General features: G+C 44.3%; 1 protein-coding gene across 6 annotated transcripts in view; it reads left to right on the top strand.

Moving 5' to 3' along the window:
* Positions 1-3105: 3105 nt before the first annotated feature.
* The window catches only part of Fech (ferrochelatase), a 54689-nt gene continuing 43662 nt past the window's right edge, over positions 3106-14132 (top strand). For 2 of the 6 annotated variants that reach the window (XM_060377173.1, XM_060377174.1), the window contains exons 1-2: positions 3140-3293; positions 12825-12944. In XM_060377173.1, coding sequence (XP_060233156.1) covers positions 12847-12944 — 98 coding nt within the window. In that variant the 5' untranslated portion in view covers positions 3140-3293; positions 12825-12846. Of the gene's footprint in view, positions 3294-3313; positions 3515-4084; positions 4157-7871; positions 7993-12824; positions 12945-14132 lie in introns of those variants that run through there. The other 4 variants (XM_060377171.1, XM_060377170.1, XM_021641801.2 and 1 more) reach the window with 4 other exon arrangements.

Genomic DNA, 14132 nt, shown 5'->3' on the forward strand with positions numbered 1-14132 from the left:
GCTCAGAGGTGCCAATCACTGCAAATAATGAATTAGGGGAGTCTCCCCTTCCCTGAAGCACTGAGCTGAAACCAACAAATTCATTTTATTTAGAACTACAGGCTGAACTCCAGAGTGTTGTCTGTGACAGGCAAGTGCTTTATTCACTAATTAAGTCGCCCAGGCTCAGACAAATCTCCTCCCTAGTGGCAGTGCTGCTTATCTTGGTCAACACGAAGGCTGTGTCTTCCAACCTGCTGTTTGCTAATGGAATTGGTATAGAATTTTGCTTAAAAAGTGTAAGCTGGGGAGAGAGCAGAAGCATACATATGCATGTTTGTGTGTATGTAGATACACACACACACACCATATTTATTTAGCCTTTCAAGGGCTTTCAAATTTTTCTATAACCCAGCATCCAGACTTCACAACTTCTAGTCTAAGAACATGTTTTCCTGTTTGTTTGTTTGTTTGTTGTTTGTTTTTGATTCCTGAAACAAAATCTCTCTAGGTAGCTGTGGCTGTCCTGGAACTCACTGTGTAGACCAGGCTCTCCTCAAACTAACAGAGATCCTCCTACCTCTGCCTCTAAGTGCTGGGATCAAAGGCTTGCGCTACCATGCCCAACCAGAATTGTATTTTTGAAGCCAGGTATGATGGTATATGCCTATAAGCCCAGTGCTTAAATGGTGGAGGCAGGAATACCAAAGAGTTCAGGATTATCTCACCTACATAGTAAGTTCAAGGCCAGCCCAGACTGCAGGAGACCCTTTTCAAGAAGATAAAAGCACTTGTTTTTAAAAACTATCAGTTTTAACAGTATTCAGATGAGGTGTATTTTATCTGCTTTTATTTCATAATAATAACTTAAAAACCTATTCAACAGGCAGCTGTTGTATTTCATGTAACCACAACCTCAAGTAATATCATTTGTGCTATCAGAGTCAAAAATTAGCAAAAGGGTTTAGCCTGGTGGCTCAGGCCCGTAACTCCAGCTACAGGGGATGCTAGGCAGGAGGGTGCTAGGCTTAAGGCCTGCCTAAACAGAAAGTAGAAAAATAAAATCACAACAGTTTGCTTCACTTCTTTTCTATTTTTAGCGTATGTGCCCACACTCGTGAGTGCTGTGGTGTGCATGTGGAGGTCAGAGGACAGCTTTCAAAGCTGGTGCTGTCCTTCCACCATGGATTCCAGGGGTCAGAGGTGGTCAGGCTTGAGCAGCAAGCAAGCGCTGTATTACCTGTCAAGCTATCTTCTCAACCAGCCCAAGTTTTGCTTTCTTTTGCCAACCTGTGAATCCATCGTATGCGCCGAGAATTTTGAGTTTTTCAAAGTCAGTAAACAGATGTAAATAAAATGAAAGACCTGATGTTCATTCATTTTTTAAAATGTTATTGGATTAATGTCTGGAATAAAGCATGTTGACATTTTTTTTTCTTTCTGGTCACACATGTAAATTTAACCCATCTCACACAGCTGCAGCTTTTGTGAGAATTGGCCACATTTTGCTTCATCACTAATCACTAGCGTTTCCCTGGGAGGGGCCAAGAAACTCCTGTTATCGCGCTTAGCAGGAGTGCTTAGCACTCAGGATGGCAGCGTGACTCCTTCAGGGCCTCCCAGAGCCGACAGAACAGACACCTTAGGCCTGAGACGTCATCTTGCATCATCTGGCACAGAGTTTCTAAGTGTGTGGTGGAAGCTCTGCAGTTCACTTTCTAAATGAACTTTAAGAAACGCCAGCTTTACACGGGCAGCATAAAGGTCATCTTGTAATGGGTATTCTGGTGTTAGCCGAGTTCATTCCATGTGACAGGCAAAGGACTGGCCCTGTTTTGTCCAGTCTGCCTGCATCTCCTAACTTTCCCTCAACCTCTCTCTAGGGCAATCTCAAATTAAAACCACTTTGACTGTGAGAGTCAAGAATTGGCAAACGACTTGGCCTGGTGGCTCAGCATTGCAGTCTCAGCTACTGGGGAGGCTGAGGCAGGAGGATGGCAACTTAGAAACCCCTGAAATGTAAAAAGAAGTATGGTGGGGCAGCGACAGAACATTGCCTAGCACGTGTGGGGCCAGGCTCCGCCCTAGCAGGAGGTCATTTGGCATTTCTCAGGGAACACGTTTGAGCTTGAAAGTCCTGCTGGTTATATTTACATTTTACGTCGGTCTTATAAACAATAAACTAATACAGCCAAGAGCTCAGATTATAGCCACAGGAAACTAATATCCAGGTTGATCTAGACTCTCATCTTTTTTCAGTTAACCTACCTGCCTACCTTCCTTCTTCCTTCACTCCTTACTTCCCTCCCTCCCTCTCTCCTATCCGTTCCCAAGGCCTCCATGAGGACTTCTGCCAGTCCTGCTCTGTTGTTTCTCTGTCTTCCTAGAATACTCTGAGTCTTTCAAAAATACCATCTGTTCTGCTAAGTCTCTCCACTGCCCTTCCTTAATGCTGTCAGCATCTGCCTTAACCTCCATTACCCTTTTTTTTTTTTTTTTTGGTGTTTCGAGACAGGGTTTTCCTGTGTAGCCTTGGCTGCCCTGGACTCACTTTGTAGACCAGGCTGACCTTGAACTCACAGTGATCTGCCTGCCTCTGCCTCCCAGAGTGCTGGGATTACAGTCTTCCCTCACACCAGCGATATTACGCTGGCTTCTTTTGTCTCAAACTCTGCTACAGAGAGAGCTGCTGCTAAGAAAGCAAAGAATGATGCTACTGCCAACAACTACACGCGCGCGCGCGCACACACGCACACACAAAACAAAAGCAAACCAACAAACAAAACCCCATCCTCTTTCTAACAGGGTGCAGTAGCGAAGCAACCAAAACGGGTAAAGGAGGTAAAAGCATGGGCACATCTAAGGACAGTTATGGAAACGTCTAGAAAGTCTTTCGCTCAGTCGCAGCCAGCTTCAAACAGGTTGGCAGAACCGACCGGAAGGTCCTCTGGCGCCTCAGCCCAAGCAGGACGTGGGAGCGCTGACCCGTGGCGGCAGGAGCAGGGATGCCCCAGGCCTTATCTTAGGCTATCGGCCGCAGCCTCCCGCCGGGGCAGCCTCTGGCTACCTCCGCCTACAAGCCCCGCCCTCCCGGCCACACCCCGGGGCGGGCCTCCTGCTGGCCCCGCCCCGCCGGCCGCGGATGCGCGGTGATAAGGCTCTGGGGCGCCGTTGCGGAGCTTAGCCAGGCCGTCGCTCCCCGGCTCTGCCGTAGCGCCGCCGCAGAGGATCCCTGGCCGTCCCGGAAATGCTTTCGGCCGGCGCCAACATGGCTGCGGCCCTGCGGGCTGCGGGCTCACTGCTCCGCCAGCCGCGTAAGTTGGGTTGCGTCTGAGTTCTCGACCGCGAGGAGCGCCCGGGAGGCCGCGGGTTCAAGTCGCAAAGGCCAGCAGGGGCGGGGCTCGAGCAGGAGCTGGATTTGGGAAAGGTCTCTGAAGGACCTGACACCTACAGAACCTCCAGTAACGCAGGCGCCGCTGTCACCATCACTGTTGTCATCTGCCTGGCAGTTCGTTCTCTGCTGATGGCGATCAGGGTACCTACCGCTGTGCTTTCCAAGCCACGACTTCTGGGTAGACGGACTCTCGGTGGGGAGGCCTAGAGTTTTTGTGGGATATTTGGAGAGCAGATGAGACCTCAAGTGTTGCTGGTACACTTCGTGGACGTAGGGTGTACCCACTACATGAGCTGGGACACAGCTGGTTGGGACTGAATTGAGAAGGACACTTTGGGCCAGGGTCCCACCCTCGCCAACCTAGCTTATTTGTTGTGACGGTTAGTACGCATGTGAAGTAGGCAGCATAGAGCCCTCAGTTACTGATGTTAAAGGCCGCTTATGTAATGAATTTTGATGGTGACTACACCTGACACTGTTTCAAAGGAGTTTCCTAATGTCCATTTGGCACCTACTTCAGGTGGAGAAAATCTGCTCCGAACATCCATCCACATATTCGTTATTGCAGGTGCCTTTGTTAGAAGACTAATATAGTACCAAGAAGATAAGCTCACTAACCACACTGGGAAACAAAAGGTATTATCTTTAAGATAGGGACAGTGCCAGAAAAGGAAGTACTGAATTAATCTTTTCTTTCACCATCCTTTCTAGTGGCAAATAAAGTCCAATAGACCCGAGACTGGAGATCATGAAACAATATGAGAAATGAAATTATTTTTTTGTGTAAGTCAAAAGTAACTGGATGAAAGGATTCAGAAACCACCTATATCCCAATTCCAGCTGTTACAGGCTCCAACCCTTTAAAAAGTACTTTTTTAAAAAAAAATTTCTTGAGAATTTCATATATGTGTACAATATATTGTGATCATATTCACCCCTAACTCTTTTTCCTAACTCTTTCCAGATTCATAACCACTCCCCACCCCTCTCAACTCTCTGTCTCCCCTTCCTCCCCTGCCTCTCAGTATCTAAGTCTAATTTATATGGGTATATGGTTATCCCGTGTGTATGAAGCCCCCATTAGAGCAAGGCCAGCCTATCAGAGGCTTCGCCTTTAAAAAGAGCCCGACTCTGCCTTCTTCAGAAGCCATCAATTGACAATAGCTCCTTAGAGAGGGTTAGGGGTCAGGAGTCCCTTACCATACCATGATGGGACCTTGACTCGCTTGATCTGTTTTTCAAGCCTTGTGCAGCAGCTACAGCGAGTTCATGAGTCCAGCAGTATGTCGTGGCTAGAAGACAGTGTTTCGCCATAGTCCTTCCCAGTACCTGGCTCTTACCGTCTTTCTACTCCTGCTTCTGCCATGTTCCCTGAGCCTGCTGTGGTCATGGGTGGGATGTGAACATTTGTGGTGGAGGAACACTTCATTCTTTGCATGTTAACTAGTTGTGAATTTCTGTGTTAACTGCTCACGCTCCAATTTTTAAGGTGCTCTTGTACTACTTTTATCATTGTTGTTAACAGGAAAAGATTAATATTAGACAAGAGAAAAACTGAGCGTTTTCTGTGACTGAATTCTGGAATTGAAACTGGAAAAAGCAAAGTCTTATATTCTATATTTTTATCATTTAGAATTAATAAGATGCTTACTCTAGTGTGTTCTATCTACATATACCATACCACACCCCACACCATACCCCCCCTGCTCTTATTTTCCTTATTCGAGAATTCTATTAGATTGATGCACTTTTTTTTGTATTTTTGTATTTTTTAAGATTTTATGAAGAAATTAAACTTATCTTTCATGTAATCCCTCTTTATTTTACCTTGTATATTTTCCAGTATACAAAATGATAGTTTATTTTGTATTCAGTGCTTTTATGTTCGTTTCCATTTATTTAAAAATTTAGTTTTAATTATGTGTCTGTGTGTGGATATGTGCATATGACTACAGAGGCCAGAGGGGTGTGATCCCCTTGGGGCTGGAGTACAGGTGTTTGTGAGCTACCGGGTGTGGGGGCTGGGAACTGAACTCAGGTCCTCTGCAAGAGCAGCCAGTTCTCTTAACCCTTGAGCTCTCCAGCCCCAATATATTTTAATTTTCAAATGGACAGTGTTGAGTGGGGCGCTGGCAGTCCTTTTTCTGTTCACTGTTATGATCCATTTAACTGGCCAAATCTGGGAAGCCAAGTCCCCGTGGCCCCTAAAGTCCCTGCTTCTAAGATAGTGTGGGATCCTGTGTAATTTTAGTTAGTCTATGTACTTCGTACAATTTGTATGGGTTTCTCTGTGACATTTTCATACAAGCACCTGAAGCTTTGAGCATACTCAACTCCTCTGTTATCTTCTCTGACCACCTGCTCCATATCTGTAATAGCACAGTAGTAGGAGAGGGGTGTTTTAGAAATGTTCTCGAGGGGTATGTTAATCCTAAGTCACAGTAGGAAGGACCCCTTATCAGTCCTCAAATTTGGTCAGCTACAGACAAGAATTTTGTAAGCAAGGGCATGGCAATAGTTTGGAAGCTTGGAAATTGTACTAGGAAATGAAACCCTGATATACTAGCTGGGGAACCTCGTCCTACCTCACCTTCCCCCCTGCCCCCTTTGTTAGGTTCACAGAAAGAATCTTCTGTATGACCATCACTGTTATAATCCACTTAACTTACCAAATCTGGGAAGCAATTCAGATTCTGTTGTCATACCCAATAGAATCTGATGGAAACTCATTCATATAGGGACTTGGAGACACTGCACGTTATTTCAAATATCTGGTTAAATTCCATCATGTAGTTCATAACTAAACTTGTCTGAAACAAGAGGTTGTGTGTTGTTTGGGACTTCCTTTGAGTGGAATTGAACTTGTTTACATCAGTCTTTCCACTCTGCCTTGATTTAGTAAGGCTTCCCTGGCATAAGCTCATGTAATTGGCTCTGTGGGAATGTACACGGGCTAGTTTTATTTATTGGTTTTGAGGCAGGGTCTGGCTCAAACCCCGGCTGGTCTCAAAGATCCCCCTGCCTTCCACCACGTGAGCTTGTACCACCTGGATATAAAGAAATCCGGGTGACCAGGAGATACCATTTTCTCTTGTTTGGCTCCATTTGGGTGATTTAAAGAAGGTAGAGCCGGCATGGTTTCTATTCTCTAGAAACTTCCAAATGAAACTATTAGACTGGTATTATGCTAGCCCCTGTCATGTGGCAGATGCTGCTGAGCTCTTCTCTCATTTTCTTCTTGAGTCCTCGGGGTTCCGCCAGCCAGGACACATCTGCTACAGAGGGAGAATTAGGGCTCTCTGAGATTGTAGTCTGACCCAGATCACACTGCTGCAAAGTGGGGAGCAGAACTTGGTCAGGCCTGTTTGATTCAGCCTGAACTTTGCTCTCATCAGGGCACTGAGAGGAGAAAAAGGCAGCCAACAGCTAATCCCAGACCAGTTTCTCACCCGGTATTGTGAGAGTGGAAAAGGAGGTCACTTGTATAACATGCAGTAGATACTGCCCCTAATTATCTGCCTCAGTGTTTCAGTTTAATTTTGCTGTTTGTTTAGGACCAATGCTCCATGTTATCCTTGGTTCAGTTATTTTTCTGGCCCACTTCCTACTCTTGTAGCACTCAGGTTAAGAGTATAGATTAAACATGTGTATTGTACATAAAAAAGTAAGTCCTGTCCCTCGGCTTTAACCAGTAGACCTTTATGAGCAGGTGGAAGGATGGGGTCTTGAATGCCCCTAAACCCCTGCAGAGAAGAGGCCTTGAGATTGTTGACCTGCAGGCATTCTTGCTTTTCTTCCCACCACCAGCTCTTTCCTACCACCCCTAGGCTACCCTTACAGTTACCCAGGCTACAGACTGCTTATATGGATGGTAACATCTGCCCACCAGAGGACAGATGCAGGGAAGGAGCTTGTAGAGACTCTGGAGTTGGCAGGAAAAGGGAGTTCTTGAGCTCTGGGTCCTGGGAGCCTGTCTTGGACCCTGAGGGACTCTACACCTCATGGGTGCATTCATTGAGAAGAGAGTGTGACCTCTTCTCGTTATCAGGGCACAGGGCGATTCTGAGGGTCGCATCCTGGATGCTTCATCCAGAAGGCTTGAGGACAGAAATGGGACCCACAGCCGGGAATAGGCCCAGTTTCCACTCTAGGTGACATTCCCCGAGGTGCCTAGCTTTTCACTGAGCCCAGTCCCACAGGTGGAAATATTTCAAGTGTAAAGAGGTTCTGGAGATGAGATCTGAGCAAAATTTGTAGCCAGGGCCTGGTGAGAAGGTGTGTATAGCTTCTAAAGAGATAAAGCCACCCTGGAAGAGGGAACCTTCACCCCAATCCACTGGAGAAGGAAATCTTCAGTGTGCCTGCAGAGATCCTGGGAAAATCCACTCTGCCATTGTGCCATCTTAAAATTTAAAGGCAGGAATTATGCCCCGAGGACCTCTTGAAAAGAAATTACTTTTCAACTTGATTTCATGCTAGCACTTTAATTTTGTCACAGTGGTGCATGGCAGCTCGAGGGCCTGTCAGGCGTGGAGGTGCCAGTCAGGGGCGGCGGCGGCCACCAAAGAGAAAGTACATCATGCCAAGACTGCAAAACCCCAAGCTCAACCAGAAAGGAGGTAACTTGGCTCAAATAAGGTTTTTTTTTTTTTGGTTGTGTTTTTCTTTTCTCTATGACAAATGTGAGTTGGTTCAAGCAACCTAGGGGAGGAAGTACTTGGAAAATCTAATATATTTATTAGCAGTGGTATGTTATTTTCTTGGTTTCCCTTTAACAGCTGTTAAATAATAGGATTTAAGGACTAACAAAGGACATAGTTAAATATAGTCTTCAGTCGTGTAAGAATGTGGCCTCAGAATATGTCATATATAAAATCAGTTATGTGCATACTAGAACTTTATGAATGAACTGAACATATGTGTGCCTTTTATAAAATGTATGCCTTGTATAGGCTGAAAGTAGTTAACCTACCAAGAACTTCTCCAGGAGATTCCACCATTATTACTTTTACCTTTTAACAAAATGAACATAGCTACTAATGACGTGCTATGGTTTCTATTTTATTAAGGAAATAAAGTGTACTTCACTCTTGGTATTTGTGGGTGGAAGCAGGGGCCATGGGTGCACATTCTCTTCAGCAGCGGAAGCCACAGGTGCCCACGGGCCTCCTCTGTGATACAGAAGAGCAGGTTTTATACATGGAAGTTATTCAGATCTAAGAAGGGAAGTAGCTGTACTTAGTGACGTTGGGACCTTGCTGACAGACAAAACGACCTTCTAGAGTTGTAGAGCACTTTCGGCACTGTCTATCGCTGTGATTAACACAACTTAGAGAGAGTTTAATTGGGCTTTTAAATCCAGAGGGTGACAAAGGCATAGTACTGGAGCAGCACTAGAGAGCTCCCATCGTGAACCACAGTCAGGAAGTAGAGAGAGCAAACTGGGAATGGAGTGAACCCCAACCCCAGTGACATACTTCCTCCAGCAAGGCCACGCCTCCTGACCCTATCCAGACAGCACCGCTAGTTAGGAACCAAGTATTTGAATGCCCTAGATTGTGGGGGACATTCTCATTCAAACTACATGAACAGTCATGTAAATGAAATGTTTTCATTTGGAGTTTGTTATTTTTTCATAGTGATATGGATTCATTGATTGAAGGCTTCGAAACTGAGGTTGACTTAGGATATGGAATTAGGGGTAGGTCCGAAATCCCTTCCCCTCAACTCTGTCTTCCTAGAAGATGGAGTTAGAGGGTAGAGTAAGAAACACCAGCATCTTGGGCTGGTGGCCTGCCAAGTGGGGCACTGGATCTCTGTCTCTGTGGTCCCTTAAGACTTGAAAAAAGTACTCTTGTGTGCTGAAGAACTGATTTAATGAGGAGTCTGTAAGAAAAATTATTTTATTGCTATATTTTATAGTGACAAAAGTCAATAGAAATGGCTTTATTATATTCATTGATAAAATTTTTTTTGAAATTTCTTTTTTTTATTTTTTTATTATTTTTTTTATCAGTTACATTTTATTAATTCTGTATCCCAGCCGTGTCCCGATTCATTGATAAAATTAAATAAATTATAAGCCTTAGATTTTTTTACTAAATAACTCTATACAATATTTATAAAAAAAAAATAGAAAACTCAGGTGGAAAGAAAGGATTTAAAAGTCATAGTAATCATACCCTCTAGCATTTTATCTTCCACTCATATGTACTTACTGACATATAAACAATACTATGTATATTATTTTACATTTTTTTTGTCTACTGTCACCATATATTCATTCATATTTTTCCATGTAGTTTCAGTTGTTTCTCTTGTTGCTGTGACAAAATACAAAGTCAACATAAAGAAGGCTTTATTCTTCCTTACAGTTTGAGGGTAATGTCCATCAAGGTGGCAGGAAAGTGAGGTGCTGGCTGCATTTTACAGCTGCCCTCAGGAAGCAGAGGAAGGTGAATGCTGGTGCTCAGCTCTCTTTCTCCTTTTCATTCCCAGGTGCTTGGGATAGTGCCATGTACTGTCGCACTTAGTCTAAAACTCCTCTTACAGGTGCATGAGAGGTTTGTCTCCTAGCTGGTTCTATATATGATCAGGAACCATCTTGGGTAGCTTAGGAGTATCTTAGTAAATCAGAGGTTATTTATCCAAGCCCACATTCCAGGCATTAGTTATGTCTAGTTTTGAATGTTCGAGATGCTAAAGTAAGGAGTATTCTTAGAGACCATTCTGATGCCAAGGTTTTGGAAGACTTTGTGCTGTTTAGTGCTTCCCTTGAGCTCAGCTACAAGGCTAGAGCAGTTGCTATACTCGAATAGGAGTCCACAGGCTTTTACCATGAGTGTGTATGTAAGTATGTATGTATGTATGTATGTACATATTAGATTTTATAGGCCATACTCCTTTGCTGCTACAATGTCAAGGCAGCTGTGAATAAGATAAACACAAGAGTGGAGCTGTGTTCTAACTGTGCTCTGTGTGTGTGTGTGTGTGTGTATGTGTGTTTGTGTGTGTGTGTGTGTGTGTGTGTGTGTGTGTGTATGTGTAGATTTGGTGCAGATTCTGTTGTTTCCTGGGCTCTATTCTATAAGTGGCATAGATTGTTGGGTCACTGATACATTGTAGGTTTAGTGAAGAACAGATTTTATTCTCCCTCATCCGTGCTATCTAGATACCATAGAATAAAATTACTGTTTGCTGAGTGATGAGCTTTAGTTCCTGTTGGGCACATTTCATGGTTCAAAGGGAAAGCTTTGTGCTTTTAAAGTCCCAGAATATAGCAAATGCAAATCATTTAAACTTTTCCAAGTAAGTTTCAAAATACGTGTTGCTGTGCATGCTTTTATGTTCAGACAAAGAGCGCCTTGGCCGATCAGAGCTTGGTCTCAGGTGTGATCTGTCTGGAGGGGAAAAGAAACAGAGAGCCTTGATGAAAGCTTTTTCCTTCATACTCCAGGACAGAGCAGAGTCGGACTAATGCAGCACTCATCATGCACAACACAGTTCTGAATTAAGTGTTACGTGTATTGGGGCATTTTCAAATCATATGTGTCTCTTTCATGTATAAAATCAACAGGGGTTTGCAAAACGTGCGCAGGGCAGGGTACCATCCGCTTTAAAGCCACTCTTGTTCTGAGCTCAGGTGTCACAGATGGAAAGCGCAGTTCTAAATCCCGTTTGCACATTGATAACCGCTGTGCCTTAGGTAAGTCTTTTAGCCCGGGCTTTCTTAACCAGTAATCTGTTAACTGGCAACAATCCATGGGAAAAGGCACTTAATTTATTTGGAGTCACAGATTTCAGGGGCGAAAGACAAGAACTCAGGGGAAAGACGGGTGGCCTCAGTAGGAAGATTAAGGGGATTGCAGTTTCGCCAGGTGATACATCTGGCATGTTTAGGTAGCGAGAACACTCGACAGCCCTGTCTAGTTGTAGCATTCTGTAGGGCTAGGGAGATGGTTCTGGGTTAAGGGCCTGCTTAGCGCATGAGTGAAGTCCCTACACCCACCTAAAATCTGGGTACAGCTTTATGTGCCATAATCCCAAGGCTGGGGAGTAGGGCAGGGGCAGGAGGAGCTCAGGGGCTCAGTGTGCAGCCAGTCTAGCTGACTTGGTAAGCTCCAGGTCAGTGAGAGGCCTTGAATCAAGAAATAAAGGAGAAAACAATGGAAGAAAGCACTGACATGAGCCTCTGGCCTCTACATGTGCACTCATGGACACAGATACGTGTACCTCCCCCACATGTGCACACATACAGGTACCGCATCACCACACACAGTTTTGTAACGTGGGAAGTATAATCCTCTTAGTAAAAAGAGGATTATACCTTCTTTCTCTAAGGCCTGTGACAACATTTTTGGTTGTGCAGCTGAGATGAGGAACTACCCTGGTTTGGTTTCTGTTGCTGCAACAAAGCATGGACCAGAATCAACTTGGGGAGGAAAGGTTTTACTTTTTTGGCTTGCAGGCCACTGTCTGACATCAAGGAAAGCCACAGCAGGAATAAAGCAGAAACCACAGAGGAATGATGCTTATTGGCATTCTCCCATGGTTTGCTCACCTCGCTTATGTAACCCGGGACTACCTGCCCAGTGGGCAAAGTGCCTGCATCAAGAGTTAGTCAAGAAAATGTCTGACTGACTGCCCACAGACCACTGTGATGCAGGCAATTTTCCTATCGAGGTTTCTTCTTCCCAGGTGACTCTGGCTTGTTGTCAAGTTGACAAAAACTACCCAGAACAGGTTAGCACGTGTGTGTGTGTGTGCTATTCCACAGGTACATAGTATTGCCAGCCAGAAGGTGGAGGCTAGGGATAGGACTAAACAGCCAGAGGAGAGACCATGACAGTGAAGAGAAAGAGAGCAGAGTAGTAAGGAACTCTTTAGCACAGGGATAATTTCCTCTATGACCAAAGAGATGGGAACAGGTGAAAGAGTGAGCAACAGACTCATTGGAGTGTTAAAATAAAGGGGGCACTTCTCTGTGTGGCAGAATTCATTCTGTGGTAGATTATGTTGAGTATGTGCCTTATGCAGTGAATTCTCCTCACAGTGTTTAAAGTAAAACTCTGGACTTTAATTTCACCATACAAAGAAACCTTAGCCTTTGGAAAACCTTGACCTTGTGTACTCCTGAGAAGCACTAGTACTTATAGGCCCTTTGACCTCTGATTTAGATTTTTAGAACTCAGTGTCTCTGTCTCTAAAAATTGAATCTTTGTTCAAGACTGATAGGATAATAGGGAAGTTTTGAGTTCAGTTAATGCCAACATAGAACTGGATCCAGAGACAAAGGTCACAGTTTGAGGTAGGTCAGTGAAGTGGAGGACTTCTGTCTCCAAAGAGACAGCCCTGTGATGACAGCAAAGGGCCTGTGGGTTCTTATCAGCTGAAATGAAATCTGCCCCGGAGTGTGTGAAAGTGTGGCAATGAACTGTTCTGTCTCATGTAGGAAGCCCAAAACTGGCATATTAATGTTGAACATGGGAGGCCCCGAAACCCTTGGAGACGTTCAAGACTTCCTTCGAAGGCTCTTCCTGGACCGAGACCTCATGACACTTCCCATTCAAAAGTAAGATGTGCTGTGTGAACTACAGTGCATGCTGGGCATCTGTCTTCTCTGTAGCAGCACTGTTGTCTTCTGTGGGGAAGCAGAAGGAAGGGAAGACCCACAGCAGGAGGGCGGGTGGAGAGTGAGACCTCTCTTCCCCAGAGGCCTGGGAATTGCAGCTGTCAAGCGCAGCTGAAGTAACTTTAGTTTGTAAGATTTGTGGAGATGTGTTTATGCTTGGCTGATTAGCATTCAGGAAGTTAAGTTATCACTCCCTTGTATCTAACGGTGGGTTATGGCATTCTGGCGTCTCTCCTCCTTCATTCTTTTTCTGCTTCCTCTTCTCTACTTTCCTTCCAAAAGAGGTTTTGCAATTAAAAATTAATACATGTATATGACTAAATGCAAATGACATATTTACACTAAAAGCAAATGGCCCTTTCACCTTGGATTCCAGCACCAGTTACCCAAATGGAAGTGCTGTTCTCCTTGAAGCAATGCCTGCGTGTTTGAGCATGACACATATCCATCCCCCTTCATTATACAAGTGTGAATGTACTTACGTACATTATTTGGCACTTTATGATTTTTCTGTTAAAGTATTTTTTTCATAACAAGTGATATAGGTCTATATGATTTTTTTTTGTGCCTGTTTAGAATAGCATTGTATGATTCTATTTTTTTTTTTTTTCAAGACAGGATTTCTCTGTGTAGCCATGGCTGTCCTGGACTCAGTCTGTAGCCAAGGCTGGCCTTGAACTCAGAGATCTGCCCACCTCTGTCTCCCGAGTGCTGGGATTAAAGCTGTGCACCACTACTGCCTAGCCCCAGACTGACAGTGTATGACAGTGGGAATGTAGCTCTAGGAAAGAATAAATTGTGCTGAAAGTGACTTCTGTTTCAGATTCATACACCCATTATTTTTGTTTGTTTGTTTTTAAAGATTTGCTTATTTGATACTTAAGCAGTGTTCTGTTTGCATGTATGCCTGCACACCAGAAGAGGGCACAGATCACATTATAGATGGCTATGAGGCACCATGTGGTTGCTGGGAATTGAACTCAGGTCCTTTGGAAGTGAGCCATCTCTCCAGCCTCCCTCATTTTGTTTTTTGTGGGGGTTTTTTTTGTATGTTTTTTTTTTTTCTTCTTCTTTTTTGCTTGCTAGTGAGGTCACAGAATCTCCTTCCTTTGTCCTAATTCTGTTGTT

This window comes from Meriones unguiculatus, chromosome 2 (genome assembly GCF_030254825.1).
Source record: "Meriones unguiculatus strain TT.TT164.6M chromosome 2, Bangor_MerUng_6.1, whole genome shotgun sequence".
Classification (NCBI taxonomy): domain Eukaryota; kingdom Metazoa; phylum Chordata; class Mammalia; order Rodentia; family Muridae; genus Meriones; species Meriones unguiculatus.